This window comes from Schistocerca nitens, chromosome 7, assembly GCF_023898315.1.
Source record: "Schistocerca nitens isolate TAMUIC-IGC-003100 chromosome 7, iqSchNite1.1, whole genome shotgun sequence".
Taxonomy (NCBI): domain Eukaryota; kingdom Metazoa; phylum Arthropoda; class Insecta; order Orthoptera; family Acrididae; genus Schistocerca; species Schistocerca nitens.
In genome coordinates this window covers 222,334,324-222,351,171 of record NC_064620.1, presented here as the reverse complement: position 1 = coordinate 222,351,171, position 16,848 = coordinate 222,334,324, and the positions used below count along the sequence as shown (strand labels likewise).

Below are 16,848 nucleotides of genomic sequence, written 5' to 3'. Positions count from 1 at the left end.
GGGTGCATAGATCCTGAGAAATCAGCACCCAGAACAGCTACCTCTGGCCGTAATAACAGCCTTAATGCTCCTGGCCATTGAATCAAACAGAGCTTGGATGGCGTGTACAGGTACAGCTGCCCATGCAGCTTCAACACGATACCACAGTTCATCAAGAGTAGAGACTGGCGTATTGTGACGAGACAGTTGTCCGGCCACCATTGACCAGACGTTTTCAATTGGTGAGAGATCTCGAGAATGTGCTGGCCAGGGCAGCAGTTGAACATTTTCTGTATCCAGAAAGGCCCGTACATGACCTGCAACATGCGGTCGTGCATTATCCTGCCGAAATGTAGGGTTTCGCAGGGATCGAATGAAGGGTAGAGCCACGGGTCGTAACACATCTGAAATGTAACGTCCACTCTTCAAAGTGCTGTCAATGCGAACAAGAGGTGACCGAGACGTGTATGAAATTTAGCTAACATGCTGAATTTTTGTTTAGACTTGGGAGGAGATCTCTATCTGCCTCCGATCTCGAGAAAATGGATCCCATGTAGCGCGCTCACTTCCGATCTCACGCCCGCGAGAATGAAATACGCCCAACATCTCTCGTATCTCCTAAACCGCTCGAGACATCGAAACGAAAGTTTGGCGAATGATAGCACACAGGGAGGAGAGTGTTTTTCCAATTATTAAACACACGGAACATTCTTATCTATGGCGATGTATCACTACTTATACTTCTTTTTTTATTTATTTCACTCCAGTGACTGTAATTGTTTAAAGAGTTATCGACAGCTAGCGAAACAAGAGCTTCCTGGTATGAAAATAAAAATGAAATTTCTTCATTTATTTTACTGCAAGCCGATACTATGAGGTTTTTCGTAAGCTATTGAGCTCTGTGATTTGATTGCACATTACTTGTTTAATGAGGCTCTCCGTTTCGGAATTCTGTCTCAATAGCTGCTGTGAGATGAGTTTGGCTAATTACACTGTGACAAAGGAAGTACAATTAAACCAGTCACCAAGAGAAATGTGGCCTTTACTCATAAATGGTGATGCTTCTTCGAATGAGAAAAGGTTAACAACTCACACAAAAGCAGATTGGCAATTCTGTTGCAATTTTGGTGGAATCCCCGTAACCAAACGTATTTTTAACACTGAGCGGCTGGAATGGAAACATACCAAAGGATTTTATTCCTTCTCTTGATCTGAGCACAATTAAAATAATGACGAGCGTTCCTTCAGGTGGAATGATAGGCACATGCCAGATACTGTTTACTCACCTAGGGCTTGCCAAACTGACAATTCGTGATCGCGAATAAAATAGTTGTTATTGAGAGAAATAAACAATTGATCTGTCGCACAACACAATGGTCAGTGTATTGTCAGCAGCGAAGGATAATGCGCGCGACAGGAATGCACAAGCTAGCCATGTGTGCCTTGTGAGATGGAGTTCGAAAAACATTGTCATGAAAGTAGATCTGCCTTTGTCAGCAGCACATTTCAACTAATTAAATATATCTAATCATAACACTTTTTTAGGATATTCCTACTTTCTTAATAATACCGACCATTTTCTTCATTTGTGTAGCCTGTTGTTGTATAATTAGTTTAATAATGCTGATAATGTCCATGCAACAATTAAAATGCTTTTTCTCATCACGGCGAACCAATTAAAATATTGTTATTTGTGACTGATTTTCGACTGTTTCTAGCTTGCAGTGGAAATATGTTGTTCACATGCATGTAGTACAGTGTGTCGTATTACATTATTACATACATATCAGAGTAATCACAGTGAAACTTCTATACTTCAGATCTTGGACGCTTTTTACCACAAGAACAAAGGGATCACACCTGTGGAGGTTATCCATTTCTAAATTTTTGTAACAGATCGTACAGATACGCTAGCTTACTAGGCAGCGAGAAGATAACCTTGCTTTCCTGCCTTGATTCTTAATCACATGATTTTATAATATTCCTTGCTTCCTTATTCACTACCCTCTGTCCCTTCTTGCGATCTGAAAACATCACGGAGGCATATCGTGCAATTCCAGCGACCAATGGCTCATCAGTTACTGAAGTATACATTTTTCTTGACAGAAGAAAAACAAAACAAAACTATGCAGATATAAATAACAGAAAAGTATAACGTGCTAACGAAGAAAGCTGGAGCGTTTAAATGGCTAGAAACGAAACACTACCCAAAGGCAATAAAATTCTGTACACAGTAAGGCAAAATTTATCGTATTTGCAATACTACAACTGCTGATATGCGCCGTTCCGATGTGAGCATATGGCTGGGCTACTTTTCCGCTCCCCTCCTCAAATTTCCCACGATGCTAGCGAGGCAAGCGCGACGCGCGGCGCGAGAAACTGTGCCTCAACCACAACGCCGCGCCACCTGGCGCAGGCGCGTGTCGCGTCCCAGTCGCGTCGCGTCGCAATTTGCGCGGTTCCATTTGAAGCTGTGATGTTTCAAAAACGCCCGCTGCGCTGCGTCGCGCCACACGCGCTATACGCGTCTCAATTTGCGCTTAGCCTTACAGCCATGCGGATAAGATGCCTGTCATCTCGACTGCTAGTGATACGAGGCCGTGGGGATCCAGCACGGCGTTCCGTATTACCCTCCTGAACCCACCGATTCCATATTCTGCTAACAGTCATTGGATCTCGACCAACGCGAGCAGCAATGTCGCGATACGATAAATCACAATCGCGACAGGCTACAATCCGACGTTTATCAAAGTCGGAAACGTAATGGTATCCATTTCTCCTCATTACACGAGGCATCACAACAACGTTTCACCAGGCAACGCCGTTCAACTGCTGTTAGTGTATGTGAAATCGGTTGGAAACTTTCCTCATGTCAGCACGTTGTAGGTGTCGCCACCGGCGCCAGCCTTGTGTGAATACTCTGAAAAGCTAATCATTTGCGTATCACAGCATCTTCTTCCTGTCGGTTAAATTTCGAGTCCCTAGCACGTCATATTCGTGGTGTAGCAATTTTAATGCCCAGTAGTGTAGAAACACAAAAACACAACGCAACGTCATCCCTAATACGTTGTGAGGTGATCCACATGAGTTCCAAAAGAAATCCGTTGGAATTCGATTACTCGATAAAAAGTACAATTCTCAAGGCTGTCAATTCAACTAAGTAACTGGGTGTTAAAATTACGAACAACTTCAGTTTGAAAGACCACATAGATAACATTGTGGGGAAGGCGAGCCAAAGGTTGCGTTTCATTGGCAGGACATTTAGAAGATACAACAAGTCCACTAAAGAGACAGCTTACACTACACTCGCTCGTCCTCTGTTAGAATATTGCTGCGCGGTGTGGGATCCTTACCAGGTGGGATTGACGGAGGACATCGAAAGGGTGGAAAAAAGGGCAGCTCGTTTTGTATTATCACGTAATAGGGGAGAGAGTGTGGCAGATATGATAAGCAAGTTGGGATGGAAGTCATTAAAGCAAAGACGTTTTCCGTCGCGGCGAGATCTATTTACGAAATTTCAGTCACCAACTTTCTCTTCCGAATGCGAAAATATTTTGTTGAGCCCGACCTACATAGGTAGGAATGATCATCAAAATAAAATAAGAGAAATCAGAGATCTAACAGAAAGGTTTAGGTGTTCGTTTTTCTCGCGCGCTGTTCGGGAGTGGAATGGTAGGGAGATAGTATGATTGTGGTTCGATGAACCATCTGCCAAGCAGTTAAATGTGAATTGCAGAGTAATCATGTAGATGTAGATGTAGGACACCCGTTGGCATTCAAAACAGCATCCGGTTCTATCGGAATGGATAAATACAAGAACTGAATACTTTTCAAGGGAGCCTTATACCGTTCTATCTGCAAAATCGTGCCAAGTTTAAATTACGATGATGGACGTGTATAGCGATCACACACACTTTTCTCTAAAGGAGAGGACAGAGGCTCAAAAACAGTGATATCCGGTGACTGTTGTGGCCAGAAGAGATGCGATAGTTTATCCTCGTGCTCACAAAACTAGTCTTGAACGATACGAGCTTCGTGTTGGAACACAGCATCACAACTGGGGAACAAACAGTACACCATGGAAGAGACATGATCAGCCAAAATGGTCACATAATTCTTGGCAGTAATGCGACTTTGTGAGTGCCCATGGGGCCCATGGAATACCACGATATGGCTTCCCAAAAGATCAGCGATCCCTCGCCATGTTTCGCTCTTGGGAAGTAATCTTGCCCGGAAGCTGGAAACAATCTGAAACTTGACTCATCCGACGAAATGACTTTCATCCATTCCTCCATAGCCATGGTTATGGGACCGCATTTCCCTGTTGCGGGAATTTGCATCACTCATGTTAGGTTTTCGAATTCCAGGTAGACATGCAATTCTCCGCTTATGAAGCTGCCTTCGTGTTGTTTTGGTGCTGGCAGTGTTCAAGAGTACAACATTCAGTTGTGCGCTTGTGAGATTATCTGCACTTTGTATCTGCACACTGAGAGGACTAATGTGTGCAAACGTAGCTTATCACTTAGTGCACAAATGGACAAAACATCTGAACTGGCTTCTCAAGCCCAGAGTGTTAAACAGACATTCTTTATAAATATGGCCCTGTAGGGCAGCTAATATAATCTGCAGATCGTAACAAAAATCATTTTAAATGCTGCTGTCACTTAACTAGAACACATGAAGTAACAAAAGTGAAAGTTTGTGTTCTATTCTAGATATACAAAACAGCTATTCCCTTTTTTTTTCTTTTTTACATATAATTTATCGACTGTGCTTTCAGGGGTCAAGTGATACACAACAATCATGTTCAATTACTTTCAACACTCAATAACAAAATATTTAACTCTTGGACATATTCAATTGACGATTATTAAAATCGTTATCTCTACATATAAAAAAATATTTTATCACAGGAAAGAATGATTAAAATCTTCCTTAGCTCATTTACATCTACGATATCGTAGCTGGTCAATGAACTGAGTTGGTGGAGAATAAATTTACTTTTTAAACCAATGAAAAAACTCTCATACACTCAACGTGAGCGTAGGCTAGTATCTTAGCCTTTGATATTCAATGATCAAAGCGTACGCAAGTTGGAGTGAGCAAACTCTTGACTCAGCATTTACTGTGGCCTAATGTGGGATGGTACCAAGCGGAATCTGCAATGGCTTTGTCTCCATGCTGGATCTGAAACGCTAATTCCCTATTCTGGGGTTGACTGAATTCACTCAGTCTCAACTTCCCTGCGTTCCGTAGAATGTTAATTTTTCCCTAGTCGAAAAAATGGCTACTGCACAATCGCCAAGGGTTGGAGCGACGTGCACAATTTCTTTGAGAGCAAAAATTCCTGCAGGGATAATTAACTACCTCTTTGCTATGTGTTGCCATCATACATAAAGTGTATTGTCCACACTTTGCTGAAAGCATAGCTCTCAACGCCCTCATTATTTTCCATTATTTTGTGCTGTCCGCCAAGAGACGAGAGAGACATCTAGAAATTTTACTTTTCAAAATGCTTTTATATAATGGGGATCTCCCCACCGTGTCACGTCTGTGTCGCCCAGTATGGCTCCAGCCAATCGCCGTCTTGTTAGAGGTGAATTTTATTTTTCTTACCGGGTGGTAGCCTAGCCCTGTTAAAGCTGTCCAGCCATTTACTCTCAGTCCTGCCCGTATTTACGTTAAAAGGAATAATGTATTGTTTTGACCTTATCCCTTTCTGAGCTGAAACTCGCCGTTCTCTTGTTAAGTGGGGTTTACCGATGCCATTAACCACCTGCTCGGTTCATCTCCAGAACGCGTTCCACTTTAACTTGTTTCTTCATGCCCCTGTCCATATATTGGTAGATATTGTTTTGTTAGTTTCTGGTACATGATATTACTGTAATTGCCTTTTGTTGATATAATTATAATTTTCTGAGTATCTCATACTGCATTGTACTGTTGTGGATCAAGCTCATGTAAGGTCCATAATATGCGGATGCCTTACATGGTGACTTTCAGCTGCCGCCGTCTTATTTTTCGTCACAATCATCTAAATGACCGTCCATCACGAACACTGAACACACACTTTCTTCCGTATTGTGACTTATCGGATGATGTTTTTACGCTTTTCCTGTACTCGAAAATGGTTCAAATGGCTCTGAGCACTATGGGACTCAACTGCTGTGGTCATTAGTCCCCTAGAACTTAGAACTACTTAAACCTAACTAACCTAAGGACATCACACACATCCATGCCCGAGGCAGGATTCGAACCTGCGACCGTAGCAGTCGCACGGTTCCGGACTGCGCGCCTAGAACCGCGAGACCACCGCGGCCGGCTCCTGTACTCGATACAAGTCTTTGATACGGTGTTTCTTGGAACAACAAACAAACATTTCGGTTACTTTGGTTACCGAAGCACCCACCATACGAGCATCAGAAATGTTTCCATATTCGAATGAGCTGAGCTTCGACATGATGCACTCGCAGCTACGCGGAAGATTGTTCTGACCACGATTGACATTTGCAACGTACTGAGGACAAAGCACAGGTGCACACTTACTCTTGCAGAATGCCTACCTAACGGCTTCCAGGGGCCAGAAAAATAAGTCTCTCACTTCAAAACCCAGAATTTTGAAAGTATCCATCGCTGTTTATTATTTTTTTCATGAAAATAGAATCATCCTTTAATCGTGTTCTATTGGATGTTAAACTGAATTGCTGATTCCATTTTCGTGCACAACATTTTGAGGACCGCCCCATTATATCTGGTAATACGCTTCGCAATACTTCAGTCAAGACGACTGGATCGGACGTCGAAATGTTGTGCAGGAAAGCAGAATCAGCAGCTGGTGTGAACACCCAAAAGCATACCATTAATTAGTCACGGTGAGGGAACAAGAAAAGATCACGTTATCATCTTTCCCCACTTTTCAAGTCACATTGAAAATGAAGCTATAGATATTTGAAACATAACTGCAAAACAAAATAGCTTTGTATTTACATGTTATAGGTTCTTTTCCTTCCACAAAATAAAATTGCTGTGTGGGTAAAACCGACTATCCTTCCATAACAAATTCCAGTGTGGTCAGAGTTTCACTGTGACTGAATGAAATATTTAGAAAGGAATCAATGGTTCCCAGCATAAGGAAAAGGACAAAAGTGAGTGCTAGAGAAGCAACGGAGAAAAAAAGACTGTCAAAGAATGAACTCGAAGTGGAAAGCGTGTAAGGAAGCCAATCAGTAGGCCATATACTGTGAAAATGCAAAGAAGGGAAAACGTTAATCACCATACTTGCTGTGCGTCTCTGAAGTCATCAACTAGTTCCATTCATATTACTAATATTTTGTGCGTGTAGAACCATAACAAGACAAAAGTCCAGTACAAATGCGCTCTAAAAAGTATACCTCAACACCCACGAGCACTTGTTCTTCTTTACTGTTAACATCTCTCTAGTACTGCTGTTTGCTTTCTGTATATTGAGAGATAGTAGTATGGACCGAAACAAGAAAAAATTTTCAGTAAACATGATTCCAAAATGCGTAGCTTAAGGAATATCAGCACTTGTTCATTTTCGGTACTGTGAAACACATCTCTTCTGCTGAGCAAATGCTCAAAGCTCGCAAGATATGCGTTTCAGAACCAATGTGTATTCGACAACTTGTTTCTGTCTATATGACCACGTCACAAAATATGGAATACCTTTTTTTGTTAAATCCATGCTAGTAGCTACGAGGAAAGCCACGAAATACGTAACTTACATAATCCACTGAACACGATGTTTCGTTAGAGTACAGAATCGTAAACACCCTCGTAAGAAGTTAAGACTTCTAACACTGTGAGGTCATGTTTAATTCTACTACGATGGTGATTATTTGTCGATAGCAACACAATTTTCATACCGGAGGCCCACGTTGACAGGTGAGAGGCAAAGATATTGCTAAGTGCGCTCGCAACAGCATATTTCTTTAGTATCGAACCGAGATTACTCTCACATGCAGAAATTTGTTCCTGTCACATATTTTTTAATAATCTGATCGATTTGGAGATGTGATTTCTAGGTATGTTGTGGAAAGTGAGCGTTGCCATAGTGACTCCCCACCTCCCCCCCCCCCCGCCCCATCTCTCTCTCTCTCTCTCTCTCTCTCCCTCTCTCTCTCTCTGTCTCTTTTTCAGCCGCTAACCTTTCGTACAGAATCCGCTGTCCTCATGATCTGGTAAATTACATTTCATTTATTTGTCACCACATTCGTCAGTTAACGTAAAGGGAAAAACAAGTTTGTGCCATATTAGTGATTCGTGGATACTTTGTTCTGTACGTTATCATTTTTTAGCTTTTTGTATATCGTATTTTCTGAGAAGGAGATTGAGGACTTAAACGAACGTGAAATACCGCCTAGAGAACACACGCAGCCAGGGCGGTGTACCAGACCATCGGTTGCCGTTAATCCACTGCGTAGAAACGATCCGTGTCTGGCCCACCTTCTTCTCCCCCAAGCTGGCGCGCTGTGCATTAAGCTGCACAAGCAGTGGAATGTCGACCTGGGAGACTGAGTGGAGAAATAACTCAGCTGCTGAACCGTGGTAAAAATTTTTATCTGAGCCCAGGTGCGTAACTAAATGGCTAACCCACTTCATGGTTCGTGGTGCACACTTACTCTTGCAGATTGCCTACCAAACGGCTTCCAGGGGCCATAAAAATTTGATTTTCGGAATTTAAAATGATTATTGACCGAATTTAAAAATTTAAAAAGGTGTCATAATCTACTCATTAAGAGGTATCACCTTATGTTAAGGATTTAATCTAGGGATTACGGTTGGAAACTGTGTATATGTCTCGTGACAGAGTAACTCACAGCGCACATATTATCCAGACTATATTCATCAGTATTTGAGAATGAGAGCACTTAGCGACTCCCAACAAAGTTTGAACATGATATGAAACGTTTTCTAAGCGTACTCTCGCCTCTACGGTTAATGTTAAATATGTAACACATTAAGTCCTTTATAAAGTAAACAAACGTTTGAAGCTGTTTTATAAATGGGACCTCGATTCTTTAAACAATATAGTCTGTGGGTTGGCTAGTTCGCAAGTACCAAGCATGTCACATTGAAAGCCCCTCAGGATGACAAGTTAACACAATGTAATTTTTCATCGTTCTCGTTTCAGGCCGTTTCTGACGCTATGCTGGTGGAACTGAAGCAGTGTTTCATGGAGGCCTACGACGACAACCAGGATGGGAAGATCGACATTAGAGAGGTAAGGACCATCTCTTCTCCAAGTCAGCCGCTCGCTATCAGTTTCCAGACTGCCTTCCTGCTCCATTCCAAGACACAGCACACAAGGGAGAGACGATTCTTTACATTAATTTAGTAGATTTTCAGTTGCCACCCATTTAAAGAAATTAAGTCAAATAGTTGTAAGGTCGCCAAGAGTTATTTTAGCAGACTTTTTGTTGGTATAAGGAGGCTTTACTTCAAGTGTCTGTGACCACAGTATTGCTAATCAATAGCAATATTATCACACACCAGTATTAACTATTGTCAGTTGTACGAGTCCCTGTGACCTTTATAAAGCAATTGTTCCAGCTTTCATTTGGACTGATTTACTGAATACGTTTTAACATCTTGCAGCCCTGTCAGCAACTGTGATACATTAATATGTCAAAATCCGCCTCAGTTGCGAAATGTTACTGGTCTTTACCCAGGTTTCAGCTAGAGTAATCTAGCCTCATTCAGAAGCATAAAATAAACTAATACATGCCAGAATAAGGCACGGTTAAACATAAAAAGCTTAAGTACCGTGGTACCATGTCAAGCTACGTTACTTGGCTTAGGAACAGCCCCGCCCCCGCTTCGTGGAAAGCGGTCGGTTAGCCACTGACGCTACGTTGGAACTCGTGGTACCATCGTACTTTAGATTTTTATGTTTGACCGTGCCTTATTCTGGCGTGTATTAGTTTATTTTATGCTTCTGAAGAAGGCTAGATTACTCTAGCTGAAACGTGGGTAAAGACCAGTTCTAGACATATTAGGAGTGTGCAGATTCATACATTGATACATATGACACGAGAGCTGGCTCGCGTATCAGCTAGCAACTATTTGTTGAGACCTAATAGAACGATATTTTCGACGTAATTAAGAATTTAATTAAAATCGAACAACTCAGATACGGAAGAAATTTAATGGTGACGGTGCCGTCTCTGCGCTGAAAGGCATAAATGACGAAGCGCCTGGACAGTCTCACGGAAAACGATGTGCAGGATTTTTGAGCAAAAGAATGGAAGACTGCAGCTGTGTGCAGACTCATAGCGGTATACTCTGAAGGCATAAACGTGCAAAAATCATCTATTTAGTCGGTTGGTGATCATACTGGAAACGAAACTTAGCATGACAGAGAGAGCACTGGAATAATGAATTCAGTCTTCCGAAATTGTTTCCAGACAAACCCGAAATAAGCAATAACATAGACCAATATCTTTCCTAAATATTATCTTTAAAACACTAGAGCGTATAATAACGGACAACTTAAAGATATATATGTAGAAAAGTATCAGCTGATGCCCAGTATAAAAAAAATCCAGGAATTAGGGAAAGCGATGGCACCAATGGCCCACTGCTGCAGCTCACAACAGGGTAACACATCTGCAATGCGGCCACTGGGCAATGTCCATATTTTAACACGCTTTTATTAGGTCGCATTCTCGTCTCTCTGTTCATTAAAAGTTTTTCAGTTGGCTTTAAACTAACTTCTTCATCAGATAGACCTAAAATGGATAAAAAGGCAACAGTGTGGGGGTAAGAATCACTTACTATAAGGGAGGGGTGAAAACGGGAAGACAAAGAAACATAATGCAGAGCACCACAACTGTGTTGACAGTTCGAGCGGCGCGGTCTAATGCCCGACGAATTTGTACAGTTGTGAAGCGAATGCCTTGAAGTGTTTCCTTCAGTTTAGAAATCGAGTTGAGCTTACGAGGGCTTAAGTCAGGGGAGAGCAGTAGGTCGTATAGCACTTAGTAGCGCCATCGGTCAAACAAATCACTACCAGCTTGCACTGAACGTGTTTGAGCATTCTCCTGCAAAATGATAGTCAGGTCCTGAAGAAAGTGTCATTACTTCTGTCTCTATGATGTTCATTTTTGGAACACAAACTACGACAAGCTCGTAAGCTCAACTCGATTTCTAAACTGAAGGAAACACTTCAAGGCATTCGCTTCACAACTGTTACAAATTCGTCGGGCAATAGACCGCGCCGCTCGAACTGTAAACACAACTGGCACTGCTAAGAGTATCCTACGACTCCCACGTCGCTGGCAACGGGTTATACACAATGCTGGTGACTACTTTGAAGGTCAGTAAAACTTTGAAACACATCTATTTTGTACGAGCTGTAAATAAATATTTGCCGCTATTAATGTTCCAACTTTCGTAGTTGTACCTCTGTTATGCCTGAAGCAATTTGTGCCAAACTGAGCACACGTATCACTTGCACCCTGGAAAACAATTACTGTGACGCTAAGATCCGCCATAACAACCCTACGGCTGAGGATGTGGGTGAAAAGGGGTGATATGAAAGCTTAATTCGAGGACACCTGGAGCAGTTTCAAGCAAATTTGGTACATAAATGACTCGTTTTACTATGATTTTATTAAACGCTCTGTTGTCTATCTGATTATATGTACGGGACAGATGTAGCAATTAAGTTTAGACTAACTTCCTGATAAGATAGAGACTAGAAATTTTCAAAATTGCTCAGAACTGAAATACAGTGCAATATTAAATCTCTTTCCTCTGTGGTCTGTAGACGAAAATACTTTGTGTACCACTGTCATTCCCTGTTCCAGTCGCGAATGGCTCGCGTTATGAATTATTGCTGGTGAGCCATCGTGTGAGCTCGAATCTCTCTAATTTTTGTATTCATGGTCTTTCTGCGAGATATACGTAAGAGTATGTAATACGTTGATTGAACCAGGTGAAGAGAAACCGAAATAAACCAGAAATTTAACATATGCCTCAGTTCCAATCTCCTCAAAATGTTTGAAGTCGACTGAAACATTACACACGCAATAAAATACAAAAAATAATTATGTAAATAAAAATAAATTTTTAATATAACCTCTGTTTTAAATAGTATAAAAAGTATAAAAATAATGTCTCCAAGCGCCACACAGATAGTCCTAAAAATTTGTCACTTTGAATTTTCACTAGCTATGAAAATACTTGTAAGGTTTATAACGAATAACATAGGGTGATTGCAATATATAATCGATGAATGACTAGTTCACGTCCTTACAGTCTAAAAAAAAAAGAAAAAGAAAAAAAGAAAAGAAATAATGAAGGAGTTATCCGAATGGAAGGAAATCGGTAGATGTTATGTACATTTGTAGGCAAACAAATGATTACAATTTCAGGAAAACTGGATGTTTTATTCAAGAGAAAGAGCTTCACCTTGAGAAAGTCAATAACGCATTGCTCTACCTCTGGCCCTTATTCAGTTTATCATTGATTGTCGGAGTTGTTGCATGTCCTCCTAAGGGATATCGTGCCAAAATTCTTTCTGCCCAATTAGCGCGAGCTGGTTTGAGGACGGTGCCCATAATGCTCGAAACGTTCTCAGTTGGGGACTGGCCCGCTGACCTGCTGGCCAAGGCGCAAAGGTAGGGTTTGGCAAGCACGAAGACAACCAGTAGAAACACTCGCCGTTTGCGAGCGGGCTTTATGTTGCTGAAATGCAAACCCAGGATGATTTGCCATAAAGATCAACAACACGGGACGTAGAACATCGTCGACGTACCGGTGTGCTGTAAGGCGTGGGCGGATGACAACAATAAGGGTCCAGTTATGAAAAATAATGGCACCCTAGAACATCAGTCTTGGTTGTCGAACCATATGTCGGGACAACAACAAAAATGGCTCTGTGCACTATGGGACTTAACATCTGAGGTCATCAGTCCTCTAGAACTTAGAACTACTTAAACCTAACTAACCTAAGGACATCACACACATCCATGCCCGAGGCAGGATGCGAACCTGCGACCGTAGCAGTCCCACGGTTCCGGGCTGCAGCGCCTAGAACCGCTTAGCCACAACGGCCGGCTCTGGACAACAGTCAGATTGGTATACACCGCTGTCTGCGGCCTCTCCAGACTCGTCTACGGCCTGGAATCTCGTTGACTGGAGTAGAATTTTCTCCAGCGATAAATACCGCTTCGAAACGAGCCCCGATGTCCTGCTTAAAAAGTGACACATATTCCTACAGGAGTTAGCATTGGTAGAAAATGTCCGAAAACCAATACCTGCTGAGATATGAGCCAATCTGTACTTTCATTCCCAGGTATCTGTTACATAGAAGAACACACTATAAGCAGTGTCGTTGCCACGCATGTTGATATATCCTTCAACCCAGCGCAGCGAATCACACATTCTTTCAAATATATCTGTTTCCATTCGGACTGCGTTACTTGCGATGGTCACAGGCTGATATAACGTTGAGTATACGCCAACAACTTTAAAATTCCCCATACAGAGAAACCGAACGCATCCAGGTCCGGTGTTACCGGATCTCCTCGATCAATTTCTCACACACGAAACTTTGCGATGGGGTAGTTCGAACGATCCGTAGGACCTGGACTGGAGCCCCGTCATGTATACGCCACAGTCGTTCTCTTTCCGCAGAGATAACTTTCTTCAATGGCACTCGTAATTCGTGGGGCAGAAATCGGTGATATACAGCAGCTTTCAACCTGTTCAATAAAATCTATGGCTTTTGAGTCTGTCACGACAATTTCTGCCCATTACCTGCTACTGAAACGATCCTAATGCCTCACGTCCATGATTGCTCGAAGTGTTGCATCTGCTCACAGATGCGTATTGTCCCAACTTACTATGCCACCTCTTGTGAATCTTACCTCATCTCTAAATAAACAGCCCTATTCTCAACAGGTATTGGCTTCAAGACATATCATGATAGAAACATTTCTTTTGGTTTTGTTCGGTACCACATTCTGTAGAAAGATGTAACTTTTTTTTAAACTTTGTGTATAGAAATGTTGAACCTGTGTGACGATGGCTTGTGGGCAGTAGTATTCCTGAAACGGACTGACCTGGCCAGTATCCCAATTTGAACCCAACTGAACACCTTTGGGAAGAATTAGAAGTTCGACTTCGCTCCAGACCTCAGCGTCCAACAACATTATCTTCACTAGTTTCGGCTCATGAGGAAGAATCGGCTGTCATCCCTCCACAGACATGCAGACACGTCACTGAAAGTGTCCCCAACCGAGTTCAAGCAATAATAAATACGAAGGGCGGACACACCTCGTATTAATGTACGCTAAAGTATGTCCGGATATTTTTGATCAGATATAGTGTTTACAACAAGGTGACTTCTGCCCTATTCACCCTTTCAGATAGTCTCCAGTTCGTTCCTACCTGCGACAAATTTGCCTAATGGACAATGACTTTTAATCATTCCTTAATTTGGTAACGTTAAGACGGTGTTGTCGCAAGCCGCAAGTGGTCGTGCAGCACGGAAAGCTGTGCTTTCAGTCAAAACAGGCAGTCCTCCCCCACTTTGTAATGTAATCTTCTCTATATTAATGGGCTGTAATCCCTTTTTCGAACCAAAAGCAGTAATAGACAGTCGTGGACGAAAAGTAGTGTTAAAACCTGTGGATTATAGTTCCGAACTTTTTGAAAGACAATGTAAGTTGTTGTTAATCTCTCTGTTAATATGTTCACTCAAAAAGTAAATTAGCTTTCATTTACCGGCATCGTGCCAGTTCAGTTCAGATAATCACACACAAGCGCCGCCTTTTAGACGGAAAGTGTAGTATACGTCTGCCTTAACATTTCTCAAAGTTACTTAAAAATGTATTTTTATAGCACAGTCAGTCACCGATTATGTTGTGAGTCACAAACACCAGTAAGTGTTTCTCTTTAAATAGCTATTACTAATGTTCAACGTTGCTCGGTATTATTTAGCTGTGAATATTCAGTGGGATTTATGAAGTCTGGAGTCTATTAGCAGTGTGTTTCACTGAAGTCTCATCAGGGTAGCAACACTAAAACTCCGATCACCGATTTCGCAGCTATGTATGTTACTACTTGACAACACATACGAAATTCTCTCATACAGTCACTGGCGTTGAATCATTATTCCTCTAACGCCTCACCGAAACCTTTCATGACCAGACAAATCTACAAATCGGGTAAAGAGATACATACGTTTCACAGTAGCAAAATTCGGTAAAGTCAGAGAAATTGTTTTATACTTCATGCTCGTAATAACTTGTGCCTAAGAATGTTCGTACATCGCCTAATATATCCGTATGGGAATCGGCGCTTAAAACTCCAAACTGTCCGCCTACCTTGTGATCCGAATTAATTCCTTGCTCAATGGTCAAAACGAGAAAGAATAGGAGAAGATATTGAATACGCAAGTGGTCACTTAACCTTCATGCGCTCGCGCTAGAAATAGTCTCGTGTTCGGACCTATTTGAACTTGTCCTGAGAACCAGAGAGATGCGACTTGGACGAACTTTGAGCAGCATCTGTCGGAAAAAGGTGCAACTAGAGAATACATGTCCCTCCCGCCGCCTCGTTACCTTTGTGGAGTAGGTATGGAGCGAAATTGCAAAAAGGCGGTGGTCACTTCACCACCCGCGCGAGCGCTTGAAGGTTAAACTGTGCTAACCACTACGCAATCTAATCGTAGTTAAATCAGTATAGTTTACACGTAAATACATAGCAATATTCTGGGTTCATAAACATTTACGACGCTACAAATACCCATCAAGAAGCAACAGAAGTAGCCTCCCGGAAGATTTAGGTCTTCGCCGGCGTAACCCTTTTCCTCGCGTCATTAATTCCTTTCGCTGCGCCGGCCTCAGGCATAAAACTAGGATATTGGGAGAGATACCTGCAGGCCGGTGGATGGCGGTGGCGGGGGACTTAGCCCAGCCACCGGTAGAGATCTAGAAACCTCCCTCGAAATTTTCTCCCTTACCTACTGAAAGATATTTTCCATTAAAAGTTCTTCATTCGGGGACTGCGTTGGCGTAACTTAGATATAGTTCGGGCAACCTAGGTTATAAGTCAGTATTGTAATTGTCCTATAATGGTTCTGGTATTGATGTGGCGGTTTAGAGGGAAACGTTAAGTAATGTATTTTGCTGAGCATTCGAGCGGTAGTGTCTTCCATTTCTATCGTCCGATTATAAAAACAAAGTGATACAAAAAAAAAAAACAGAGATCAAATTGCAAAATGTGGGAAGTTTTAAACTGTCCTGCGTCCACATTTCGTTAGGAACCGTGTTTCGAGACCAACAATAGCTTCTACACTAAAGCGCCCAAGAAACTGATATAGGCTTGCGTATTCAAATACAGACATATGTAAACAGGTAGAGTACGGTGCTGCGGTCGGCAACGCCTATACAGGGTGTTACAAAAAGGTACGGCCAAAAATTCAGGAAACATTTCTCACACACAAATAAAGACAATATGTTATGTGGACATGTGTCCGGAAATGCTTAATTTCCATGTTAGAGCTCATTTTAGTTTCGTCAGTATGTACTGTACTTCCTCGATTCACCGCCAGTTGGCCCAATTGAAGGGAGTTAATGTTGACTTCGGTGCTTGTGTTGACATGCGACTCATTGCTCTACAGTACTAGTATCAAGCACATCAGTACGTAGCATCAACAGGTTGGTGTTCATCACGAACGTGGTTTTGCAGTCAGTGCAATGTTTACAAATGCGGAGTTGGCAGATGCCCATTTGATGTATGGATAAGCACGGGGCAATAGCCGTGGCGCGGTACGTTTGTATCGAGACAGATTTCCAGAACGAAGGTGTCCCGACAGGAAGACGTTCGAAGCAATTG

General features: G+C 42.1%; 1 protein-coding gene across 5 annotated transcripts in view; it reads left to right on the top strand.

Moving 5' to 3' along the window:
- The window catches only part of LOC126195153 (calbindin-32), a 996,724-nt gene that overhangs the window by 442,120 nt on the left and 537,756 nt on the right, over positions 1-16,848 (top strand). For all 5 annotated transcript variants that reach the window (XR_007538558.1, XM_049933659.1, XM_049933660.1 and 2 more), the window contains exon 3: positions 9,134-9,223. Coding sequence is in view for 4 of the 5 variants with exons in the window: in XM_049933659.1 (XP_049789616.1) it covers positions 9,134-9,223 (90 nt within the window). In the remaining variant the exon portion in view is untranslated. The remainder of the gene's footprint in view (positions 1-9,133; positions 9,224-16,848) is intronic.